The sequence below is a fragment of the Pristis pectinata genome, chromosome 5 (genome assembly GCF_009764475.1).
Source record: "Pristis pectinata isolate sPriPec2 chromosome 5, sPriPec2.1.pri, whole genome shotgun sequence".
In the NCBI taxonomy this organism is placed as follows: domain Eukaryota; kingdom Metazoa; phylum Chordata; class Chondrichthyes; order Rhinopristiformes; family Pristidae; genus Pristis; species Pristis pectinata.
The window spans coordinates 62803486-62830412 of record NC_067409.1 but is presented as its reverse complement, the minus strand read 5'-3'; the positions used below and the strand labels follow the sequence as shown (position 1 = coordinate 62830412).

At 38.3% G+C, this 26927-nt stretch overlaps 1 protein-coding gene across 1 annotated transcript in view; it reads left to right on the top strand.

Moving 5' to 3' along the window:
* The window catches only part of dgkb (diacylglycerol kinase, beta), a 589337-nt gene that overhangs the window by 230610 nt on the left and 331800 nt on the right, over positions 1-26927 (top strand). The window contains exons 7-9 of the mRNA XM_052015544.1: positions 2857-2906; positions 10352-10426; positions 26614-26733. Of these exons, the coding sequence (XP_051871504.1) occupies positions 2857-2906; positions 10352-10426; positions 26614-26733 (245 nt within the window). The remainder of the gene's footprint in view (positions 1-2856; positions 2907-10351; positions 10427-26613; positions 26734-26927) is intronic.

The following is a 26927-nucleotide window of genomic DNA, read 5'->3' as shown; positions in this document are numbered from 1 at the left end:
ATTGTGTTCAGCGCGGACATTGTGGGCCAAAGGTGTGTTGTACTGTTCTATGGGACAGCCCCATGCCAACTGATACCTTGCATCAGGTAGATGGCTCTGGATTGTAAATCTTACTGCTGGCTTGGAATGGTGAACTTAAGCTGCATAGTTCCTGCATCATGCTGGTGTGGACAATTTGCCCTTTATCTCTTCAGCAAGTTTTCAAATTAACTTTTCCTTTTAGGAAATCTTGGATATTTTGGGAAGGCTCCAATTATATCTGATTATGGTTTAGATGAGATTTTCTTGGAACATTTTAAACTGAAGGAGTTATTATGAAATTCTGTTATGTTTGTTGGCAACATTTTAATGCAATTTCATCAAAAGAAATTTATCTTTTGCTTGTTCTTACTGTTGTCCCAGAGAGAGCGGCAAGGGATAGCAGAGAGACAGAGCACCCCCTGCTGGAGGTTTACTGCTAATGTTGCAGTATTCTCACCCCAACTAGCAGTAGCGTGGTTGAATTAGTTTTAAAGTTTCTGAATGTCATAAACCGATATCCTTTTCCCCTTATTTACAATTTCAATATTTTAGTATTTTATTTCTGCAATGTAGATCAAGTGATTATTTGGAAATCTGTTTGCATTCAGAGAAACAAATAGAAAGCAATTCATAATAAATCTGTGTATGAATCATTTTTAATAGAATGCATTTAACTGAGATGTTGTGATAATATATCTTTCATAAATTGAGGAAGACTGCAGACCGTTTAATTCTAATCTTATATTTGTAGTTGCTCGCACTAGGCTGCATCAGAACCTCCATTATACCCTCTTATACCCTTAACACAATTCATGCAATGCTCTAACTGACATTAGATCATAGTTCCATATTGTCTTATTCTATCTATTGGCAACAAGTCAGTTTGAATGCACAACATGAACTTGCATTGATGTTCCTGAAAATATTCATGAACAATCACCCTGATTTCCCTATTTTGTTACCTTTATTTCAATAATAGGAGAGTGTTCTTAGTTTTGTATGTACAATTAGTTGTGCACGTGCTACTGAAATGTTGGCAAGTGGTGAACTTCATTGATTTCTAATAGTCATTCCACTAACCAGAGCCATTTGATTATTATAGTAGTTGTTAAAGTGAGTGCGCTGCACCTGCATTCAATAAACATGCCACTGCTGCCTTTTATATGATATTCAGAATGCAGCATAGCCTTCAATTTTAATGCACCCAGGTGTTGTTTGGAGACAGATTTAGCAAACGTACAGCAATGATTCATATTTACTTAAAACAAGTGGTTGCCATTTCTGTTCCATCAGATCCATTAACTTAATCTACTTCTGAAGCTAATAATGGATCAACAACATTGTTTAACCACGGTCCTGAAGGCCCTGTGTTTTGAAACTGTCTAAAGTAGTTCTGTGTGTGTTTGAGTACTTACTTTTTAATTCTGCTGTAAATCCTAAAGAACATTTGTTAATCCAACCAACTGCTTTTATGTAAAGCTAATAAAAACATGAAAAGAGTCTTTAACAATTAATGAATATCATCAGTGCTTCAATTTTCTATTAAAACAATTATTCATTTCAGGGTGAATAATCCAGGCAGCTGTCAGTGTGTAAATTATTTTCTTGGTTTCGTAGTCCTCCCTTATCACCCATATATAAATATTTCTATATCTTTGGGAAAAACAGGGCACAGCCTATGATAATGAGATACACTCATATTGAGAATTATTGCCAAATCAAACAGTAAAATAATGATGCAATGGTGGAAATATATACAAAAATTTATATTTATTGTGGAACCTTAAAACTCCATCAACATAACTAACTTATTGATTGTAAATAGAGCTGCCTCTTTGCAAATTGTGCTTTTGTCATTCGTTGTTTGATATCTGATGTTGGTATGTTTGTGAATTTAACAAGAAAATTAAACTTTGTTTTAAACAAACACTTCCAATGAGTAATAATGAAAAGCAAGGCTGGGTCTGCTGCCAGACTTGCTGTGCATGGTCATTGCTGGCCTATACTTGTCCTGAATGTGGAAGGCTGAAAGAATTGTCTCCCCTCTTCTCCCCACCCCCCCCCCCCCCCACCAATCCATCCCACCCCATAAGGTAAAATTGCACATGAACTCATTTTTATCCCGATAGTTTTACTTATAGAATTCCAGCACAGAAACATTTTTTTTTGGCTTACGCTGCTGTTAATACTCCATGTGAGTCTCCATCAACTCTATTTACTTCATCTCCCCTGTTTTATTGCTTTTATTCCTTTCCCTCTAGGGTACTTTTCTGCTTGGCTTTAAATGCACTTTTGCTATTCACCACAACTTTGTTGTTCCGGGTTCTACAGTTTCTTCTCTCTAAGAAAAGCAGTTCCTCCTGAATTCTCGACTGGACTTATAAGAGGCCCTAGTTTCGGACTTTCCCACAAGTAGAAGCATTTTCTTTGCATCTACTTTATTAATATCCTTCATAATTGTAAAGATCTCAGTTTAATTTTAATCTTTTCTAAAGGAAACCGTACTAGCCTGTCAGTAATGCTCTATCAAACCAAAGTAGCCAACTCCAAAATTTTAAGTCCTGGTTTATTCTGATATGTGAAGTCATTTTATGTCAGCCCTGTTGAATCCTGTGTGGAAATTATTGTAAGATTAGCTTAACATCATCTACCTTATTGAGATTCATTCCTGTTAGTACATCCCAAGAAGAAAATATTTAAGAAAGTCAGAAATGATATGAAATGGAATATTTTGTATGAGGATAGCCTATTAATGCTCCCTTTTTGATAAGGTTTTGTTGATATGTTAGGGATGCTTTTCAAAGATGAATGACTTCTTTTTATTTTCCCTTTTAGTCATGTTTCGTCTTTATGACACTGATGGAAATGGGTCGCTAGATAGCTCGGTAAGATCTCTAGAGACCTGGTGATCGCTAAAATTTTATTCATTGTGTTTTGCTATTGATACGCTATTGAAGTCTACTTGTATGCTTCAATTTCAGAGTAGACAATAACAATTGCAAGGGATTCATATTTCCTTTAGTGAGAAGAAATGTATGTTTCATCACTATTTATGCATAATTGTATTAAATCTGTAATGCATACGATCAAGGCAGCTGTGCCATCACTCTCAGTCCTGAACTTCATTTACTACAAGTAGCCAAAGTGACGCAATGCGTTCCAACTATGTTTTTACCTGTGGATTTGAACCTCTGCCTTTATGCTGAAGTGATAAATTTCACAGCCCTCTGATCAGCAGTGCTGCCCGAGTGCTGTTTGACATTATGGACCAGCATATTGACCAGTGTTTGGCATTCGTAAGGTGGAAATGCTTCACAGAAGATTGGGAAAAAAAGAACAAAGTTTATTGTGCTTGTTAAGCTTTTTTTTTCATTCATTCACGAGCTGTGAAGGTTGCTGGCAAGGCCAGCATTTGTTACCCATCTGAAGCTACCTACTGAACCAGTAGGACTGTTAGATCATTTCAAAAGGCAGTTATGGGTAGCTGCAAATGGTTGTCACAAGAAGGCCAGATTTCCTTCCTTGAAGTGAGCTAGATGTTTTTGTTTGACAAAACTGGTTACATCATGGTCACCATGAATAATAATGGTGTTTTAGACAAATTTATTTAATTCAGTAGCTGTGATAGATTTTGAATGTGTGTCGCTGGATTTATAGTCCTGGCCACTAGACACTGGTTCATTAACATAGCCACTGTACCACATCAGCATTAGCAGACAGTGGTTTGTTGGTGAAATCAGAAACACGCGTGACATTTTTTTTCATTCAGTAAGGATGACCATAGAAAATTTTCACATTTTCTAGGACAAAAATGGACAAAATCTTCATTCCTGTTTTATCCAGTTTTATCCAAGTTTTAAAAATTACATGATTGATTGCCACAACTTGTTTCTAAGGAATAAAAACACAGTAGCAACTCATTTAGCCAAGGAAATTGTATTACTTAAATCTCAAAATGAAACTAAATATTTCCGTAATTTAAGCAGTCCTTCTACAGTGTATTGGACAGCATAGACATATAAGAAATAGGAGGAGGCCATTCTGTCCTACTAGCCTGCTCCTTCCATTCAATACAATCGTAGCTGATTATCTAAATTCAGGACCTTTCTCCTGTTTTCTCCCCATATCTCCAAGTCTCTTTAACCATTAACTCCTTCTTGAATAAGTTTTTAATGATTTGGTCTTGACTGCCTTCTGTGGTATAGAATTCCACAGGTTCTTCACTTTTTGAATGAAGAAATTTCTTCTTATCTTAGTCCTAAAATGGTTTGTCCTGCATTCTTAGGCTGTGACCCTACCCCCTGCCCCCTAGTCTGTACTTCCGCACCATCAGGAACATCATGCATTCAGTCTGCCCAGTCTATCAGGATTTTATAAGCTTCACTGAGGGCTCCTCTCATTATTCTAGACTCTTGCAAATATAAGCCCAATCATCCCAATGTCTCTTCATATGTCAGTCTTGCCATTCTGGGAATACATCTGATGAACCTTCATTGCTTTTCTTTCAGAGCAGAAAATAGCATCTCCAAGCAATGGAAGCATACTTAGCAGCTGATAAACAAGTCCATTACACATAATCAGACACTCTGCACAACTTTTACTGTAGCTTCCTCTCCAAATGTTCTTTTTTATCATATTGCCTTGTGATCTTGAAATACAAACCTCTTGATTCATTAATCATCAACTAGGTTCTTCATCTTTAGTCAGTCATTTCTGTTCTGTACTGCTCATGAGTAATGAGTTTTTGTTTCAGCATCATTCTTTGGCATAAAACTTTTTGCTAAAAATTATTATCCTGATTGTTCTTCTAATCTAAAATAGTTGAATAAACAGTGAAAAAGCACTGAAATAAAACTATCCATTTTTTTTCAGATTTCAGTTAAAATGCACAGGAATTTAAATATACAGTAAGTAAAGACGAGTGAGCAAGTAATTTTCAGCTGCCCTAAGGGGATATGGTAGCATAGTGGTTAAGTTACTGGGCTTGCATCCAAAGGCCTGGACCCTTGATTCACAGTCATGAGTTTGAGTCCTAGGATGGCAGCTGGGGAATTTTAATGCAAGCAATTCAATAGATTCTGGAATTAAGGAAAAGGTAGCATTAACAATAATAGCTATGGAGTTATGAATTGTATAAAACTCCATCTGGCCCCCCAACATTCTCCAGGGAAGGAAATCTGCTGTGCTCAGTCAGTTTGGCTGACATGCGACTCCACACCAATGTGTTTGATTCTTTATTGCTTCTGCAGTTCATGGATAATTATGGAAGGACAACAAATTCTGGCAATGTCAATGGCATCTACGTTCCATGAGGTGTATAACATAATTCAAATAGATTTTTAAAAAAATCAAGCCTGCAAATATGCACAACAATAAATGCGTTGGCAGCTGACAATCTTGTATTTAGGATGAGTATTTCTGGGGAAATCTTAGGCTAACAGTAGACAGTAGGGGTCTTCACATAAAGACTTGGGAGAGGATTGTGACTTTTAAATGAGATATTATCAAAATAACATCCTGTGCCTCTGCCACATTTAGGGGCGAGTAGGAAATTCTTCCAGCAGGCTCATTGAAACAGATTAACTGAGCATATATCATATTTGTTGTTGTAGTGCTACATGTTAAATTATATCTAGGTTTCACAGCGATATGTTTCAAACACTAAAAGCTTTTGAACTCCATGCTGCTACGTACATTTTTTTTCTTGCATCAAAGTTTACTGTCAAAGATAAGAGCTTATTATGTATCTGTTGCAAGTAATGATTGCATAGTCAAAATTATTTATTTCAAAGATAGTTTCCTCCAACAAATGTTCCCAACTGACTGTTCTTTGTGTGGTCATTTCTATTAATTGTTTTTATTAAATATTATAGTTATCTTACTAATATTATACTTAGTAGATGTCTCTGCTTATGTTTATTGCACATGCCACGTATTACATAATCATTTGTGTTTGGCGTCCTTCTGGTCAATAGTCTTTGCATACCACTCCTCATTGTTTTCAGACATCTAAGTATTGCTTTATTCTTTGTCACCCTAATGCAATTCTTTTTATATGTGTTGGATAGCTTGTTATTTCAAGATACTTTGATTCTTAGCCATCAGTTTTCCCATATGTACCTCTCCAGTGTGTTCAAAAGTGTGACCTTGTATTGTACAAATTGACAGCCATGTTTTCCTCAAAACTATGAAGATATTTCAAGTCAGCTGCTTTGGTTATGATAGGAACCATAGCAGACTCTCTTTATCTGCATTTTATACAAAGATTAGCTCAAGAACACACTGAAAAGATGAGAATGGGAGTGTTGGGGATTAGGAATACATCCTAAATGGGAAAGAGAGAGAGAGCTGAGGTTTGAAGTTATTAAATCTCATGTGCAGAAAAGTGGATGGTGGTTAGAACAAAAAGAACATTTGAAACAGAAGCAGGAGTAGACTTTACAGCTCCTTGACCCTGCTCTGTCATTCAGTAAGATTACAGCTGATCTGATCTTGGCCTCAATTCCACTTTCATAGAACATTACAGCACAGTACAGGCCCTTCGGCCCACGATGTTGTGCTGACTTTTTAACCTACTCTAAGATCAATCAAACTCTTCCCTCCCACATAGCCCTCCATTTTGCTATCATCCACGTGCCTATCTAAGAGTCTCTTAAATATCCCTAATGTATCTGCCTTTACCAGCACCCCTGGCACTGCATTCCATGCACCCACCACTCTGTGTAAAATAAACAAGCTTATCTCTGATATCCACCCCCCCCCCCCCCCCGTCATTTCCTCCAATCACCTTAAAATTATGCCCCCTTGTGTCAGCTATTTCTGCCTTGGAAAAAGTCTTTGGCTGTCCGCTCGATCTATGCCTCTTATCATCTTGTACACCTCTATCAGGTCACCTCTAATCCTCCTTCACTCCAAAGAGAAAAGCCTTGACAATGAATAGATTCAATAATCTTGCCTCCACTGCTGCCTAGGGTAAAGAAATCTAAATATTCAAGGAATTCCTTCTTGTCTCCATCCTAAATGAGCAATCCTTTGTTCTGAAGCAATGCTCCCCAACTCTTGATTCTCCCACAAGAGGAAACATTCCCTCAACCCTGTCAAGCCACCTCAAAATCTTGTATGTTTCTTTAAGATCATCTCACATTCTTCTAAAATCCAGAAGTGTAGGCCCAACCTGCATAACCTTACTTCATAAGATGCCCCTTTCATCTCAGGAAGTAACCTAGTGATTTTCTCTGAACCATCTCCAATGTAAGTTTATCCCCCATATAAAACAAAAGCTGTACACAGTTCTCCATGTATGGCCTCACCAATACCCTGTACAGTTGTAGCATTTAGCCCTACATTATTACTCCATCTCCTTTGCAATAAAGGCCAACATTCCATTTGCTATATCTGCAAACTAACTTTGTTTTTCATGTACGAGGACATGCAGCTCTTTTTCCAGTGCATCATTCTGTAGTCCCTCCATTTGAACAATATACTGCTTTTCTATTCCAACTACCTAAGTGGATAACTGCATACTTCCCTACATTGTACTCCATAAGCCAAAATTTTGTCCACCTGCAAAACACATCTATATTCCTTTTCAAACTCATTGTACCCTCTTTGCAACGTTCTTTCCCACCTATCTTTGCATTGTCAACAAATTTCTTTACAAAACATTTCGGTGTCTTCATCTAAGTCATTAATATGGCCTGTAAGTATTAAAAGCTTGGAACTGATCCTGATGGCATCCTAAAAGTTACAGATTATAAACCTGAAAATGACTCATTAATCCTAACTCCATGAACTCGTACTTGTGCAGTCATCTTTTATATCACATTGAATGACTTTGGAGATCCAAATATACTACATTTACTAGTTCCCCTTTATCCACCTGCTCATTACATCCTCAAAAAACTCCAATAAATTTGTCAAATTCAATATTCCTCTCATCAAACAATACTGACTCTGCTCAATTATATTGTGATTCTCTAAAAGGCCTGCTTCTGCTGGTTGTAGTTTCTTGCTTTCTGTCCCCTTCCTCACATAAATAGGAATATTATATTTGTGTTTTTTCAATCTCCTGGTAACGTTCCAGAATTTAGGGAACTTTGGAGGATTATGACCAATATATCCAATACAGCCACTTTTCTTTAAAATCCTGGGCAGCAGGCCATCAGATCTGAGAGATTTGTCAGCCGTTAGTCCCATTAGTTTGCCTAGTACTTGTCTCTAGTTTTAATTCCTCTCTCCCTTTCCCATCAACATTTTCTATTATTATTGGAATGCTTTCAGCATCTTCTGTGATGAACACAGATACCAAACATCTGTTCAAATTCTGTTTCCCATCAGTATTTCCCCAATCTTATCATCCTTAACTTTCTTAGTTAGCCACAGATCATTCTTCAAATAGAATTTTAATTTCTTAATTATGAATTATCTTCTAAATTGTATACCATCTTTAAACTATTTTTCCGGTACATTTTACCCAGACCTGCCTCCGTGTTGTTGTAATTGCCTTGATTTGAGTTTGAGACACTGGTTTCAGACCAAAGATTCTCGTTCTTAAACAGGATGTGTCATTATATCTTGCTATGATCACTCTTCCCCAGAGAATCCTTCACTGTGAGATAATTAATTATATTTTGACTCATTGTAAATGATAGGAGGAAAAGCTGCCACTACAGCAGCTTTTACAGGAGTCTTCCAAAAGTGAATTACATTGCATTTGGCAGCTATCCTGAGATAGAGGACTAATGACCAAAATCCTCTGCACAAGAGCATGGGTGCATGTCGATAGAAAGGACATCCATCATAAATCTTCAGATAGTTCAAGACCACAGCGTTATATTTTGTGTTATTCAGCACACAGCAGTGATGTTTTTCACACTCAACTGCTCCGCTGATGATCTCAAAATTTGAATGGATCATCTTGCGGAACTTGAACCCATCATTTACAAAATTATAAACTTACATTGCAAAAGAGCACATATAACGTGAGCCCCAGCCACTATCTCAGTTATGGGATTGGGGGTGGGGGTACTTTTGGGGTACCCCAGCAATTATTTCATTGTTTTGACAAGAGGCAAAGTTCTAAAAGTATTGTCATTTGCTGCTTGCTGAGGGAAATGCATGAGAGGGAAGGCACTATCAAAAGAGTCCAGAGTAATGTGGAACTTTAGTGAAAACTGCTCATGGTGATAGGATCATTCTCCCACTGACCATCTTTATTTTAAAGATTTCTCATTCATTGTCACTAAGAAAATGTGTTACATATCCTAGGAGAGAGAAAATAATTACAGATGTTGGGAATTTGAAATAAAACAGAGAATGCTGGAAATACACAGGTTGGACAGCTTCTGTCGAGAGAGAAATAGTTAATGTTTCAAGCTGAGAAGCTTTCATCACAACATTTATTGGAATATATGTTACATGTTCTCTCTATTCAAGTTGAGCTGGCCCTTCCTCACAGATTATCTTGCTCTCCCTTATCTAACACTGTTCATGAAAAGGAGAAATTAAAAGAGAAATGATTTCCCCCTATTGACAATCATTGATAGGATTGCTCATTGGGAGGGAAGAACACTGGGGGTGGAAGGTTGGTGTTGGCTTGTGCTGGTTTGTTGGTGACTTTGTTCAAGGTCTCTGGATTAAGTGTCAGCTTGTGTCCTCTCAACAAATGAAACCTTATCAAAATTTACTGCCAGTCTCAGTCCTCTCTAAAATCCTGTGGCTCACCAAACCACCTACGTATTGCCAACTGGTTTACAGACTAGCCCCATATGCATTTTCTTCCATGCACAGGCAATCTAACTGAAGGTCACATTTCATCAAGACCAACCATCCCAGCTGTTGCTGTATGTGCACCAGAGCCATGCAGGTGCACTTCCTATTTTGCCAAGCTTCCATATTTGGACTGACATTTTGGAAGTTTGCTTTTTTTCTGTGGTACAAGCAATATGGAACTCATGGGTGGACAGGTTTGTGTGAGAATGGAGTGAAAGTTTAGGAAAGTATTAGCATATAGTCAGCAAGGCTACTTTTGGCATCCAATTGTTTTAAACAGCAGGCTACATTTTTACTTTGCACATTGTTGTGAGCGTGATGGGTTGGGTCTGAAGCTGATGGCAATGCATGGCTGGAACACCTGTTATTTTGACCATATTCAATGCCCTTTATATTATGGTGCTTTGAAGAAACACAGGACAGAAGAATATTCCCATATTAATATTGGTACAATTTTAGTCTGAGGCATATTGAAGAGGGTAAACATTTGCATTAGTAGAAATGTTGCTTAAAATCCTATTGTGTTGGGGGAAAAATAAATATGTTCTTTCCTCTGCAGGAACTTGACCAGATCATCAGTCAAATGATGCATGTTGCTGAATATCTACAATGGGATGTGACCGAGCTCAAACCTGTATGTAACTTCAGCTATCACTCACTTGGTGGTGCTATAAGAACACTGGGTGGCTGGGAATGGAAATGTTAAAACCTTTGTTTGATGATCAATAATTGAAAGGATTTCATTTCAGGAAGGACTCTATATTTGTGCATTTAAATATTTTTTTAAATAAAGATCTATTTGTTTTCCTTGGAAATGTTCCTGGACATTGATGTCCTGGATACTAATCTTAAGTAATGAGTGCACAGGCATGAAACTGTATTAAAAATATTCAGTAACTTGCTCAGACAAGCTTTGCCCAGGGCAATTCAATCGTCCCTGAAGAATAATTAATGACATATTGATACTTGATAAGTTAGACATTTCAGTTTTCTATTGGTAGAAGTATAGGTTTTCATCAGAAAAAGTGAAGCGATATGTTTAGTAATACAGTGTACCATGTTCTAGAAATAGAATTTTACAGTAATTTTGCAATAAAACTTATTGACGTCATGGTTCTTAATCAGATGTAGTCACACATTAAGGACCTGAGGCATGAATGCTGTATGCAATCACAAAAGCAGTTCTCAACTGAATGACCTCTTTGACCTTTTTCCCTCCTTCAAAAGTACAACCCGCCCATCGTTCCCCCTCCCCCAGTTCTCCAGCAAAAATGCAGCCAAAATAGATCTGAAAAAAATAAAAATAATTTTAAGAAATGATCTCGGCTCATTATAGTTGCAAGCAATTCATTTGCACAGTTCACAGCAGCCAGCTGATGTCCAGTTAATTTGGTGTAATTACTATCATTCATCTATTGTTTTCTATGTAATTAGTTGAAATATAAATAATTTGGCATCTGCTTGGACATGACTTTCTGTTTAGATGCTGTTCCATTCAGCAATAGATCCACTGTCAAATTAGCAGCAATGATGTAATATCTTTGATTTTTAGTTCATTTCATGGCAGTGCATTGTGGACAAATTGGGGATCATTCAGTGATATCAGCAAAGAATGTATAGCACCAGGGTCCTAGGCCATTTTTTTAAACTTTTAGTCACTTTCTACTTTGATCCCATTTTCAGTTCTGACTGCTACGTTCTGATTAAAAAAAACAATTGCTGGTCAAATGACTCCAAGATCTCATTAATTTTGCTTTAGAACTAAATGAGATATCCAAGCACATTCTGAGATGATTTAGTCTCAGAATAAATTTCAAATTACACCTATTCTCCTGTAAAGAATCTACTTATGATGATAACTTGACTGGGGTTGATTTAACTCCCTGCATGAGAAATTATGACCATAGGTGTGCATTCTATTAGTCAGGTTTTGCTATTATTCCATTGAATATTTAAAGTGTGTGTGCAAACACACATGTATACAAAGCAATTCTTTAATTTGCATTTGTGGATCAAATGAGGGGAAAATTATTTAAATATTTTTGTAGTAGCATTTACATTTTTGTTCAGCAAATGCTTTTGTTCCAAGACTGTTTAGTAAATGGAATTTAGTACTCCCTTAAACCAAAATCCTCTTCCCTCATGCATTTAAGTAACACATAAAAATCTAACCTATTTCTTGATGGTAAGGTTTCACTAGAGATGCTTTGGATTTGTTCTGCTCCAGTATAAGAACTTGGTTTAATTTGATAACCTGATTCATTTTAACATGCTAATATTGAAACCCGAAATAACTTGTATGTAATAAACCAGTTTAAGAGCTAAGAATGAATAGAATCCATTTCTATCATAGTTTACATTTAAACTCGCTATTGAATTCATAAAAGTACTTTGATCCTTAAAAATTGCATAAACAACTGAAGAGAAAATTAAATGCTGAAATTATGTTATGTCTATAGAATTCTAAAATAATATTTGCATGCAGTGGCAACATGATGAAAATTATGTGCAGCTGTTTCTCTGTCCAAAGACAAATGACGCTTTAATTTGAGTATATTGATTGACATGAGCAATTTATGAAGCAGGATGTTTATCAATAAATATGCTAGAAAATATTGAGCAATCTTAAAATAATGACATTTCAATTTTTGACAACATGAAACGATGTTTTACTGAATCAGAGTTATTAAGCTAAAACCTACTTGCTTTCAGCTAGCAATTGAGAATAGAACCAATGGTGAGGTATTATTAAGATAAGATATATTTATTAGTTACATGTATATCGAAACACACAGCGAAATGCATCTTTGCGTAGTGTGCTGGGGGCAGCCCGCAAGTGTCGCCACGCTTCCGGCGCCAGCATAGCATGCCCACAACTTCCTAATGTGTACATCTTTGGAATGTGAGAGGAAACCGGAGCACCCGGAGGAAACCCACGCAGACACAGGTAGAACATTACAAACTCTTTACAGACAGTGGCCAGAATTGAACCCAGGTCGCTGGTGCTGTAATAGCATTACACTAACTGCTACATTACCGTGTATGTTCCTGACTTCTACACCGACTCAAGTGCAGACCACGATGGAAGTCAGATGGTGTTTGACCTAACCTTCTCCATTGCACCACAAGGATACAGCATGAATGTTCTGAGCTGAGGGGATGGATGCACTTTGCATGTACCCCTGCAGCTTTACGCCAATTATAGCTAACTTAAGCCCATTCATTTGTGCAAGTCACTGATCTGGTTGATTAAAGGTCAGTTTTTTAAAAAAATTTTGATTAAAATTTCTATAACAAATGGGATTTAAAATGTTAGCAACAAACAATCTGCTGGAGGAACTCAGCAGGTCGAGCAGTATCTGTGGGAGGAAAGAAATTGTCAACATTTCAGGTCGAAACCCTGCATCAGGACAGATTTAAAATGTTATTATTTTATTCTTTAGTATATTTTCTAATTATTTAAACCTATTTCAACTGTCACTGATTATCAATGATTTTTAGGAGCAGTTAGAAAGGCCTCTGACAGCACAAAAAGTCAAAAGGCCATAAAGGGTGAAGTGGGAGCATTTGCAATGTGAAACACAGATGTTGCCTGTGGCTATTCCACTTTGTGAAATGGACACAGTAGCAAGAACTTGAACTTAATTAGGACCTGTCAAGCCATAACAGAGTTGGTGCATTGGCTATGAGTGTAGTCTGGGGGTGGGTTGGGGTTAGGTTGTGGAAAGCAAGCGGATATTATGTGATGATCTCTTGATGTTTCATTTTGCATCTGTATCACTTCCATGGTTTATTGTAAGACATTTGGAAATGTTACTAGTGCATTTCATGATCCTTTTATAGCATCTGTTGCTTGCTTTCTAGTTAAGTTGACTAGGGTTGCAGTTTTAATATATAATTGTCAATTAAACATTTATTTGAAACACCATATAATATGCTAATAAAATATTTCATGTCCGAGTTATAAATCCAAATGAAAAAATTGTTTTGCTCTGAATAATCAAATATTGGAGCTGAACAAGTCACTATTTTTTATATCTGGAGTAGAAGCACCTCAAAATCAGTACTTAAACACGGTTACATAAGAAAATATGGCTTAACAGTAATATGCAAGCAATTTATCATCGTTCCTATGCTTCTACCCCACTCCAGTCATTCAAACTGGTTATGAACTCATCTCAACCTCGGAAGATGAGATTTCAATTTTTTATTATTTATAAAGAATTTGTAAATCGTTATTTTTTACATCTTAGGATTTTAATATAAGTATTGAAGTGGAAAATCTCCCTCAGTAATGTGAATAGATGTTCCCAAGATGCTAGGCAGGGCTGATTCTAAATAATCCCGTGAAACAACCTGATGTAATGTGCCACAGAATGGTGCAGCATAACACAGCAAGTTCTTGATATAGGCTTGTTTATATGAAGGATCTATTGAGGTAACAAAGCAGAAAATAAATCTTTGAAAGTGGCAGGACATGTTGAGAGAGTAATTAGTAAAACACACAGAATCCTGGGATTCATTAATAGAGATGTAGAGCACAAAAGCAGGGCGGTTATGAAAACAAAAAATTCTGGAAACACTCAGCAGGTCAGGCAGCATCTGTGCAAAGTAAAACAGTTAACATTTTAGGTTTAACACCTTCCTCAGAATTGAAGCATTAACTATTTATCTCTCCACACATGCTGCCTGACCTGTTGAGGGTTTCCAGTATTTTCATTTCTTTTATTTCGGATTCCCAGTATCTGCAGATTTTTGATTTTCAGCAAGGAGGCTACATTGAGTGTTTGTAAAACTTTGATTAGGCCACAACTACAATAAAAGGTCCAGTTCTGGTCATCGTTTATAAGGAGAAAGAGTAAATATTTACTTGAATGGTCCCAGAGATGGAGGATTTCAGCTACATACAGTGGCATGCAAAAGTTTGGGCACCCCTGGTCAAAATTTCTGTTACTGTGAATAGCTAAGCGAGTAAAAGATGACCTGATTTCCAAAAGGCATAAAGTTAAAGATGACACATTTCTTTAATATTTTAAGCAAGATTACTTTTTTATTTCCATCTTTTACAGTTTCAAAATAACAAAAAAAGAAAAGGGCCCGAAGCAAAAGTTTGGGCACCCTGCATGGTCAGTACTTAGTAACACCCCCTTTGGCAAGTATCACAGCTTGTAAGCACTTTCTGTAGCCAGCTAAGAGTCTTTCAATTCTTGTTTGGGGGATTTTTGCCCATTCTTCCTTGCAAAAGACTTCTAGTTCTATGAGATTCTTGGTCTGTCTTGCATGCACTGCTCTTTTGAGGTCTATCCACAGATTTTCGATGATGTTTAGGTCAGGGGACTGTGAGGGCCATGGCAAAACCTTCAGCTTGTGCCTCTTGAGGTAGTCCATTATGGATTTTGAGGTGCGTTTAGGATCGTTATCCTGTTGTAGAAGCGATCTTCTTTTCATCTTTGGCTTTTTTTACAGATGGTGTGATGTTTGCTTCCAGAATTTGCTGGTATTTAATTGAATTTATTCTTCCCTCTACCAGTGAAATGTTCCCCATGCCACTGGCTGCAACACAAGCCCAAAGCATGATCAATCCACCCCCATGCTTAACAGTTGGAGAGGTGTTCTTTTCATGAAATTCTGCACCCTTTTTTCTCCGAACCTTCCTGTGTCCTCACCACAAAATTCAGCGTCAGAAGTTTGCAAAGGAACGTCTAAACAAGTCTGATGCATTTTGGAAACAAGTCCTGTGGACTGATGAAGTTAAAATAGAACTTTTTGGCTGCAATGAGCAAAGGTATGTTTGGAGAAAAAAGGGTGCAGACTTTCATGAAAAGAACACTTCTCCAACTGTTAAGCACGGGGGTAGATCGATCGTGCTTTGGGCTTGTGTTGCAGCCAGTGGCATGGGGAACATTTCACTGGTAGAAGGAAGAATGAATTCAATTAAATACCAACAAATTCTGGAAGCAAACATCACACCGTCTGTAAAAAACAAAGCCAAAGGTGAAAAGAGGATCACTTCTACAACAGGATAACGATCCTAAATGCACCTCAAAATCCATAATGGACTACCTCAAGAGGCACAAGCTGAAGGTTTTGCCATGGCCCTCAGTCCCCTGACGTAAACATCATCGAAAATCTGTGGATAGACCTCAAAAGAGCAGTGCATGCAAGACAGACCAAGAATCTCATAGAACTAGAAGTCTTTTGCAAGGAAGAATGGGCAAAAATCCCCCAAACAAGAATTGAAAGACTCTTAGCTGGCTACAGAAAGTGCTTACAAGCTGTGATACTTGCCAAAGGGGGTGTTACTAAGTACTGACCAGGCAGGGTGCCCAAACTTTTGCTTCAGGCCCTTTTCCTTTTTTGTTATTTTGAAACTGTAAAAGATGGAAATAAAAAAGTAATCTTGCTTAAAATATTAAAGAAATGTGTCTTCTTTAACTTTATGCCTTTTGGAAATTAGGTCATCTTTTATTCACTTAGCTATTCACAGTAGCAGAAATTTTGACCAGGGTGCCCAAACTTTTGCATGCCACTGTATTTAGACTGGAGAAGCTGGAGTTGTCTCCCTTGGAGCAAAAAGGGTTGAGAGGAGATTTACTGGAAATGTACAAGATCATGACCGGTTTAGATAGGATAATTGAAAAGGAGATCACAAGATCACGAGACGAAGGAGCAGAAGTAGGCCATTTGGCCCATTGAGTCTGCTCCATGAGCTAAACTAATACTATTCCTATCTAGCTCCAATTTCCGGCCTTATTCCCATATCCCTTGATAACTTGACTAATTAGATACCTATCTATCTCCCCCTTAAATGCCTCCAATGATCGGGCCTCCACAGCTGTACGTGGCAAAGAATTCCATAATTTCACTACACTCTGGCTAAAGAAATGTCTCCTCATCTCTGTTTTAAACCAGTACCGTCTAATTCTAAGATTGTGGCCTCTGGTCCTGGACTCACCCACCAAGGAAAACAGTTTAGCCACATCTACTCTGTCCAGTCCTTTCAACATTCTAGATGTTTCTATGAGGTCCCCTCTCATTCTTCTGTACTCCAGTGAGTACAGTCCAAGAGCCGACAAACGCTCATCATATGTAAGCCCTTTCATTCCGGGAATCATTCTCGTAAATCTCCTCTGAACCCTCTCCAACATCAGTACATCCTTCCTAAGATATGGGGCCCAAAACTGCACAGTATTCCAAATGGGGCCTCACCAGCATCCCGTGGGGCCTCATCAACACTTCCTTACTTTTATACCCTATACCTGTCGAAATGAATGCCAACATAGCATTCGCTTTCCTTACCGCCGATTTGACCTGGTGGTTAACCTTTAGGGTATCCTGCACGAGAACCCCCAAGTCCCTTTGTACTTCTGTACTTTGAATTTTCTTCCCTTCTAGATAATAATCTGCCCATTTATTTCTGTTTCCCAAGTGTACAATGGCACATTTCTCAACATTGAATCTCATCTGCCATTTCTTTGCCCATTCTCCTAAACTATCTAAGTGTCTCTGCAACCTTCCTGTCTCCTCAATACTCCCTACTCCTCCACCTATCTTGGTGTCATCTGCAAACTTAGCCACAAAACTATTTACTCCATCATCCAAATCATTAATGTGCAAAGTAAAAAGAAGCTGCCCCAACACCGATCCCTGTGGAACACCACTCGTAACCAGTAGCCAACCAGAACAGGATCCTTTTATTCCCACCCTTTGCTTTCTGCCTACCAGCCAATGCTCCACCCATTCTAATATCCTACCTGTAATTCCATGAGCTGTTATCTTATTAATCAGCCTCTTGTGCAGCACTTTGTTGAAGGCCTTTTGAAAGTCTAAACACACAACATCCACAGCCTCTCCCTTATCCACCCTACCTGAGATTTCCTCAAAAAATTCCAATAGCTTGGTCAGGCAGGATCTTCCCTTCACGAAACCATGCTGGCTTGGACCTATCTTGCCTTGTACCTCTAGGTATTCCATAACTTCATCTTTGAGGATAGATTCCAATATCCTTCCCACCATCGATGTCAGACTAATAGGTCTGTAATTTCCTTTATGCTGCCTCCCACCTTTCTTATACAGTGGAACTATATTTGCGACTGTCCAGTCCTCCGGAACCATGCCGTAGTCTATTGATTCCTGGAAAATTATCACCAATGCCTCCGCAATCTCTAAAGCCACCTCCTTCAGAACCCGGGGATGCACTTCATCCAGTCCGGCTTATCTGTCTTTAGTCCATTTAGCTTCCCTAGCACCTTCTCTCTAGTACTCTTAACTGAACTCAGTTCCATCCCTTGAGACCCCTGACTATCCGGTATATTGCTGATGTCCTCCACAGTGAAGACCGATGCAAAATACTCATTTAGTTCCTCTGCCATCTCTTTATCATCCATTATAATCTCTCCTGCACCGTTTTCGATTGGTCCTATATCAACCCGTGTCTCTCTTTTACTCATCATATATTTTAAAAAACTCTTAGTATCCTTTTGAATGTTATCTGCCAACTTCCTTTCATAAATCATCTTTTCTTTCTTAATGACCTTCTTAGTTTCTTTCTGCAGGTTTTTAAAAGTTTCCCAGTCTTCTGTTTTCCCACTAATTTTTGCTTCCTTGTATGCCCTCCCTTTTGCTCTTATTTTAGCCTTCACCTCTCTCGTTATCCACATTTGTGCATTTTTTCCATTCAAAACCTTTTTTTCCTGGAATATATCTATCCTGCATTTTCCTTATTTCTTGTAGAAATTCTATCCATTTCTGCTCTGCCGTCCCTCCACCTAGCTTACTCTTCCAATCAATTTGGGCCAGCTCCCCTCTCATGCCACTGTAATTTCCTTTGTTCTGCTGAAATATCAATATACCAGTTATCAGCTTCTCCTTCTCAAATTTGAAACTGAGCTCAATCAGATTAGTAGCCAATTCATAAGCTGGGGGAGAGGGGTACACATTGAAGGGCAAATGATACAGCGGGACAGTGTGGGATTGACAAAATATTTTGTTTCATACAGATAATTTGGAGCTCACTGCATTTAGAGGTAGTGGGAACACAATTAATCAAGCTATTTAAAAGGGCATTTGAAGGAAAATAATTTACAAGACATAAGGGAAAGAGTAGGGGAATGGGATTGAATAGGTTGCTATATAGAGTCAGCACAGACTCAATGGGTTGAATGCTCACCTGTGCTGTTATTGGTTCTATAAAGTATGTTCCCTGAAAGAAGAAAGAAAAAGTCAAGGATGTGAGGGAGAGGGCAGTAGAGAGAAAGGAACATAGTTGCATTTCCCAGCAGTTGAAATGTGGTGGTGTTGTCAGCATCTTGGGAATATCTATCCATATTACTGAGAAATTTTCCACTGCTCAATATTTATATTAAAATCCTAAAATGTATGAAACAATGATTTACAAATTTGTTATAAATAATAAACCATTGAACTCCCACTTTCCTTGCGGTTGGGACTAATTCATGATCAGTTTATATGAGTGGGGTGGATTCAGAAACATAGAAAAGATGATAAATTGCTTGCATATTACTTATTTTCTTATGTAACATTGTTTAAGTATCTTTACTCCAGACATACAAAGAGTGATATTGTTCACCTTTAGTATTTGACTATTTAGAGGAAAGTTATTTGTTGGCTGGAATTATCATTTAATTTAACAATGCACTTTTTCCTTCATTTGCTAAGTGAGTAGTTTACAAATGCTTTCGTTCCTATATTCCCCTCTTCTGATATCTTCCAATGATTCATAATTCATAATTTAGCATTTTAATTTATTATTTATGGAAGAAAATTAGTATTTAAATAACTACAATGTACCTTTACACCTTCACATCTTTTTGTGGTGCAGAGCAGAACTCTATTAAGGGGTCTCCAGCCTGAGGGCGTGCATTCAGAATTCCAAGCTTGAAAGATCCCAAGTGCGCGTTCTCTGAATATTAATTGAGATTATGATTAACCACTAGGTTTCAGGTGCATGCTACCAGTAAACTTCTGGGGACAAGTGACAATGCAAGTTCAGGCTGCATGCTTAACTTAGAGTAGTTTCAAAATCAAGTCTGTCAGAGACATGGTAAAAAAAAATTGAAATATTGGCCAGTTTTAAACTTATACCATTTTGATTTGATAGCAGTGCAGTCTCTTTAGTCAAATTAAAGGTGCTGCAATGAGCTGATTTTTAACCTTGGTTAATGAGTTTAATTAGAAATTAAATGATGCATCTCTACCTCAAGGAGGCCTGTTACCTGCTCACAACATAAGGATCAAGCATTGCCCAAAAAATATACATTTTCTTTCCTCTTTAGTCTAATGGGGATTAGAGTTAAATATTCTGAAGCAAGAGTAAAAGTGCCATGGATAATCAAAAGCTTGTTGGCAATTAATATGACATGAACTCTAGGTGAAAAGAGCAACTAGGGCATAGAATCCAAAAGAAAAATACACCAAATGCTGGAAATATAAAGTAAAAACAGAAAATGTACAAAAAAACTCTATAGCTGCTGCCTAATCAACTGAGAGGGAAACAGAATTAACATTTCCAGTCAATACCCTTTCATGAGAAATAGGGCACATACTTCTGCACATTGAAACTTAATGATCATCATTTCTTTTATGATATTGGTAATAGTCACACTACTTCATTTGAGTGTAAATAGGGTTGTGAGATTATACTGTTTATTTTTTAGTGATTTAAGAGGCCTGTACAGTTTATTATGGGGAAAAAGAGTCATCGTAATGAAGCACCGAAGTGGGCCCTCTGGTCCACAATGTCCATTCCAATCTTTTAGCCCATCTATGCTAATCCCATTGATACTTAGAAAGATGTACTAAACTTTAAAACACAAAATGATACCAGACAGAGAAAGATAATTACACGTCAGAGTAGCTCGGCAGCATTGTGGTTTATATTGTGGTGTAGTAATCCAATGCTCTGGACTATTGACCTGGAAGCTCATTTAAATCCCACCATCACAGCTGGGGAAATTAGATTCCAATAATTGCACAAATCTGGAATAAAAATCTGGTATGGGTAATGAGGACCATGGAACTCCTGAACTGTCCTGAAAATCTTTTGACTTTGCAAATGTTCTACAGCAAAGATATTTTGTCGTCTTTAGCCAATATGTCCTAGATTTAACTCCAGACCCACCAGTGTGATTGGATCTAAACTACCCTCTGAAAGAGCCTCAGTTCGTAATCATTTAGGGATGGGCAATAAATGTCAGTCAAGCCAAAGATATTCAAATACCATGAATTAATTAAATAAAAGCTGTAAATGAACTTTGTGCATTATTCACCCATCCCTTAACTCATTTTCTTCCCTCTTGCTGCTATCCTTGACCTTGAGGTAATCCAAACTCTGCTCCCCTCACACTAACTTGGTCCAGTTCACCCATCACCCCTGTGCTTGCTGATCTGTATTGACTCCTGTTCTAGTCCTTAAAAATTCTCAGCTTTGTTTTCAGACCTAATGATGGCCTTATTCCATCTCTGGAACCTCCTCGAGTTCTATAGCCCTCTGAGATCTTTGCACTCCTCCAGTTCTGGCCTCTTGGGGATCCACTATTATTGCAAGCATAACTTCAGCCACCCAGACCATCACTCTGATAATTCTTTCCACCTTTCTATTTCTTTTCCATTAAATTATTCCATAAAACCTTGTGCCTTGCCACCCAATATCTCTTCATCTGACTTGTCAAATTCTATTTGACTGTCTTGATGCAGAGTTTCAACACAACACATCAAGAATTTCTTTCCTCCCACAGATGCTGCCCAACCCCCTGAGATCCTGCAGCGGTTTGTTTATTTGACGTTGCTCTTGTGAAGTGCCTTGTGAGTTTTATTACAATAAAGGTTCCAGGGATGATGAATTTCAGATCCAAGATCAGACTGGAGAATCTAAACTTGTTCTCCTGGGAGCAAAGAAAGTTGAGAAGAGATTTGATTAGAGGTGCAGAAATTCATAGAAACATAGAAAACCTACAGCACAATTCAGGCCCTTTGGCTCACAAAGCTGTGCCGAACATGCCCCTACCTTAGAAATTATTAGGCTTACCCATAACCCTCTTTTTCTCAGCTCCATGTACCTATCCAAAAGCCTCTTAAAAGACCCTATCGTATCCACCTTCACCACCGTTGCCGGCAGCCCATTCCACACACTCAGCACTCTTTGAGTAAAAAAACTTACCCCTGACATCTCCTATATACCTACTCCCCAGCACGTTAAACCTATGTCCTCTTGTGGCAACCATTTCAACCCTGGGGAAAAGCCTCTGACTATCCACATGATCAATGCCTCTCATCATCTTATACACCTCTATCAGGTACCCCCTCATCCTCCGTCTCTCCAAGGAGAAAAGGCTGAGTTCCCTCAACCTGTTTTCATAAGGCATGCTCCCTAATCCAGGCAGCATCCTTGTAAATCTCCTCTGCACCCATTCTATGGTTTCTATATCCTTCCTGTTGTGAGGCGACCAGACCTGAGCACAGTACTCCAAGTGGGGTCTGACCAGGGTCCTATATAGCTGCAACATTACCTCTCGGCTCCTCAATTCAATTCCACGATTGATGAAGGACAATACACCATATGCCTTCTTAACCACAGAGTCAACCTGTGCAGCTGCTTTGAGCGTCCTACGGACTCGGACCCCAAGATCCCTCTGATCCTCCACACTGCCAAGAGTCCTGCCATTAATACTATACTCTGCCATCATATTTGACCTACCAAAATGAACCACTTCACACTTATCTGGGTTGAACTCCATCTGCCACTTCTCTGTCCAGTTTTGCATCCTATCTATATCCCACTGTAACCTCTGACTGCTCTCCATACTATCCACAACACCTCCAACTTTTGTGTCATCTGCAAACTTACGAACCCATCCCTCCATTTCCTCATCCAGGTTGTTTATAAAAATCACAAAGAGTAAGGGTCCCAGTACAGATCCCTGAGGTACACCACTGGTCACCGACCTCCATGCAGAATATGACCCTTCAACAACCACTCCTTGCCTTCTACGGGCCAGCCAGTTCTGGATCCACAAAGCAATGTCCCCTTGGATCCCATGCCTCCTTACTTTCTCAATAAGCCTTGCATGGGGTCGCTTATCAAATGCCTTGCTGAAATCCATATACACTACATCTACTGCTCTCCCTTTATCAATGTGTTTAGTCACATCCTCAAAAAATTCATTCAGGCTCGTAAGGCAGGACCTGCCCTTGTCAAAGCCATGCTGACTATTCCTAATCATATTATACCTCTCCAAATGTTCATAAATCCTGCCTCTCAGAATTTTCTCCATCAACTTAGCGATGAGTGATGTTAGATAGCTTGGACTGAGGATCTTGGAGTATTGTGCTGTATTGATCTCCTTGATCTGATTGAAGGATATAGATTGAAGCACCTTTGCCGGAGAAAGTTTACTGGACTAATACTTGGAATGAGTAAATTGTTTTATGAATGAAAGTTGGATCGACTTGGATTATGTCAGCTGGAGTTTAGAAGAGTAAGAGGTGATTTGAATGATATAAGATCTTGAGGGTGGTTATGGAGAGAATGTTTCATCTGGAGTGAGGTGGCAGGAAGAAACCCAGAAGTAGAGATCACATTTGTTTTTGAAGAAAGGGCTTCCCTTTTCCATTTAAGACATGGGTGAAGTGATTTTTTTTCTCTCTGTCCCAAAGGGATGTGAGTCTTTGGCTATCCTTTCCTGAAAGGGCAGTGAAAGCAGAGTCTCTGAATATTTTAAAGGAAGAAACATATTCTGGTCAAGAAGTTGAATGGTTGCCAGAGACAGACGGGAACGTGTTGACTTTATAATCAGATCAGCCATGATCTTACTGAATAGCAGAGCAGGTTCAAGTGGTTGAAAACCTATTCCTGTCAATTTGTGTGGTTTCATGAAGTTGTTTCCATAAGTAGATGGTTCAAGGATGAGGGAACACAGATTTAAAACTTTGGAAAAAAACACAAGGGGATGTGAGGAAAATCTTTTTCAGTTGAAGAGCAAATCTGATCTGCAGAGATGGTAGAAACATGATCAATCAGAGATTTCACAAGGATATTGAAAAGGTACTTGAAGCAGAATAATTTGTAGGGTGATGAGGAATGGGACTAATAGGATTCCTCTTCAGGAGCTGCCTTGGGCATGTGCAGATGCCATAAGCAGATGGACCACATGTGCTATAACAATTCTACCATTCAGTTTTTGAAAGAAAGAAAACAGAAAATAAAATCAAGTCAGGTAAAACTCTCAGAAGCTTCTCTCCAATTTCCCAAGGAAATTGCAGTAAGCTCCAGGTGATGAACATTTTTTTTAATAAGTGACTTGAGGAATTATAAATACTATCAGGTTCCCTTTATTTTCCTGCTTCCTACAGAAAAAAATCTTATCTATGGTCCCTTGTTGGGTCCAGTTAAGTTCTTTCAATTAAGAAAATCCAATCCTGTTTTGTTACAAAAGTCAACATGAAAGTGTTAAATTCATCTGTTATATCAGCATCTCATAAAATAACTAATCACTTGGTAATTTAACTGACTAATTGTTCTTTGAAATATTTATATGTTGTATTAAAGTGCCTTGTCACTTGTTCAGTCAGATGGAAACTACCATTTATTTAAAAATGCTACCTCAGTCACTTAAACTGAACAATTTAGATTTTCTCTAAATATTTCACTGTTAAATGGCATAACTGAAAGTTGAAGTGTTCCTGAAGATCATCAATAACAGGTCAACATTAAAAAAAACTTCAAATGGAATTGGTATTTGTGTGAAACTGCCTTAGTGTGCACCGCTCAGCATTTTTCTCAGGATGAAAGTTACCAACTCGGACCCTAACGTAAACAAGGGGAAAACATGGAAATCAGGTATCATCATCATTTGAGTTTAAATTAAGTTGTCTTGCCTCTCAGGTGTGTACTTTGACTGAACACAACAACAAATCCAACCTTGTACAAATAAAATGGCTAGGTAGCCCATCTTCCCACTATAATTATATAATTTATTACTGTGTTTACAAATGGTGATTTGCACAGAACACCTACCACTTATTTAAGAACAGAATAATTGCATTGCATAAGAACAATGAAAAGAATTTGTAAGCTAATGTAGAAAAGTAACTGAACAGCTTAACTCAATGAACAAGCTGGAAAGGAAGGAAGGCAGTATGACATTGTTGATTCCTGCAGACCTATGATGCATGATAATAAGATTTAAATGTAGAGAATTGTAGACAGTTTTTCCAGAGTAGTCATTTTGTTTCTACATTCTACAAATATTTGAAACATAAATAGGCACAAAAGGTTGCAGGAATGTTTGGAACATGGTGAGTAGATGAACAGCATCTGTTTGCTTGTATCAGCAGGCTGGTTGGACCCAGCAGCATGTATCCACATGGTTACGTTTCCTTTTTGTCATCTGTTTCCCTTCACTATTCATTGCCTTCTTTCTTAATTGTGTTTGTTTCAGAGCCATAAACTCATACACCAAAGAAATGGGCATTTCAGCCTGCCAAGTCTGCACTGCATTCTCCCCGCATTCCCTTCAAACCCGCCTTCGCACTTCCCCCCTCCCCCCCTCCCCCACCAGATTCTACCATTCACCAACACAGTAGGAGACAATTTACAGTGGCTAATTAACCTACCAACCCCTATGTCTTTGGGATGTGGGAAGAAGCCAGAGCACTCAGAGAAAACCCAAGTGGTCACAGGGAGAACATGCAAACTCCACACAAACAGTATTTGAACCTGGGTCTCTGGAGCTGTGTGGCAGTGACTGTGCCAGTGTGTTCTGTTCTTCATTTTTCCACCCGCTTCGCCTGTAGGTCAGCAGTAGGGAGTGTCTTTGTTTACTTTTCAACTATTTGATAATGTAGGTTCCACTTCTGATTCCTGGTGTCCAACTAAGCAGCAAGCACCAGACCTCACAAGGAGCCACAAACTACCCTGAGCCACAAGAATAGACCAGACAAATGAAGCAATATCTGAAAATGTGGCTGCAGATTTTGATATGATGAATGCATTTTTGCTCATCTGCACATACCCAATGATGATGCCTGAACTTCTTTAAAAGAGACAAGCTCTAATTATTTATCAAACCTTAAGCATTGTGGTCAAAATTCACATATGAGACAAATTAGTCAGAACAGCTTCAATTCAAATCGCTGTTGGTATTTGCATATTTTTAATATGTAAACACAAACTGGCAAGGGTATCAAAATCCCCACCACTTCAGTCTGGCAGATGTTTGTTGTGGCAAGGTCAAGCAGCTGTGTGTGCATAGAGACAGTTATCATAAATAAAAGATATTTCAGAAGTTTACCCATTTCTAAATGATTTAAGTTTATTGTCATAGGCATACATACACAGGGTATAAATGTCATGAAAATTAGCTTTTTGCAGCAGCAGTACATGACAAACATAAGTTAACATAAACTTAAATTTACATAAATTATACGTAACTTGCATGACAAAATAAACTGGTGTGAGTTGAGACAGAGAAAAATAAATACAGTCTGAGGTAGTATAAGGGTTTTTACATCAGTTCAAGAACCTGATGGCAGTGGGGAGGAAGCTGTTGTCAAATGTAGGTCTTCAGGCTCCTGTACCTCCTGCCTGATGGCAGCAATGAGAAGAGGACACGACCCAGATAGTGGGTCATGCCCTCTTGTAAATGTCCGCGATGGTGGGGAGAGCTGTGCTGGGATGGAACTGGCTTATAAAGCAGTTGCATTTGATGGTATGTGATGGTTGGGTTTTCAAATCACCACAGCAGTAGTTGTGTGCAAGATGAATTGATCGTGTATTTAAAGGGTTTTCGTCTTTTTTGGTAGATTCTTCAGGAGATGATGGAGGAGATAGATTATGATCATGATGGCACGGTGTCTCTGGAAGAATGGATTCAGGGAGGAATGACAACAATCCCACTCCTGGTTCTCTTGGGTCTGGAAACGGTGAGTTTCAAATCAGTTCTGGCAATCCTTAATTCTTGAGTCAATATCCTTGAATTCATATGGAAAGAAATGCACCTAACTTGGTATTTTAGCTCTCCTTCTGTTCACTGCTGATGCTATTGATTGTGTACAATTTCCACAATGCCAGTTCTTTTCTAGTGATTTGCCCAAGCATCGCTGTTTCATGAGTGAAC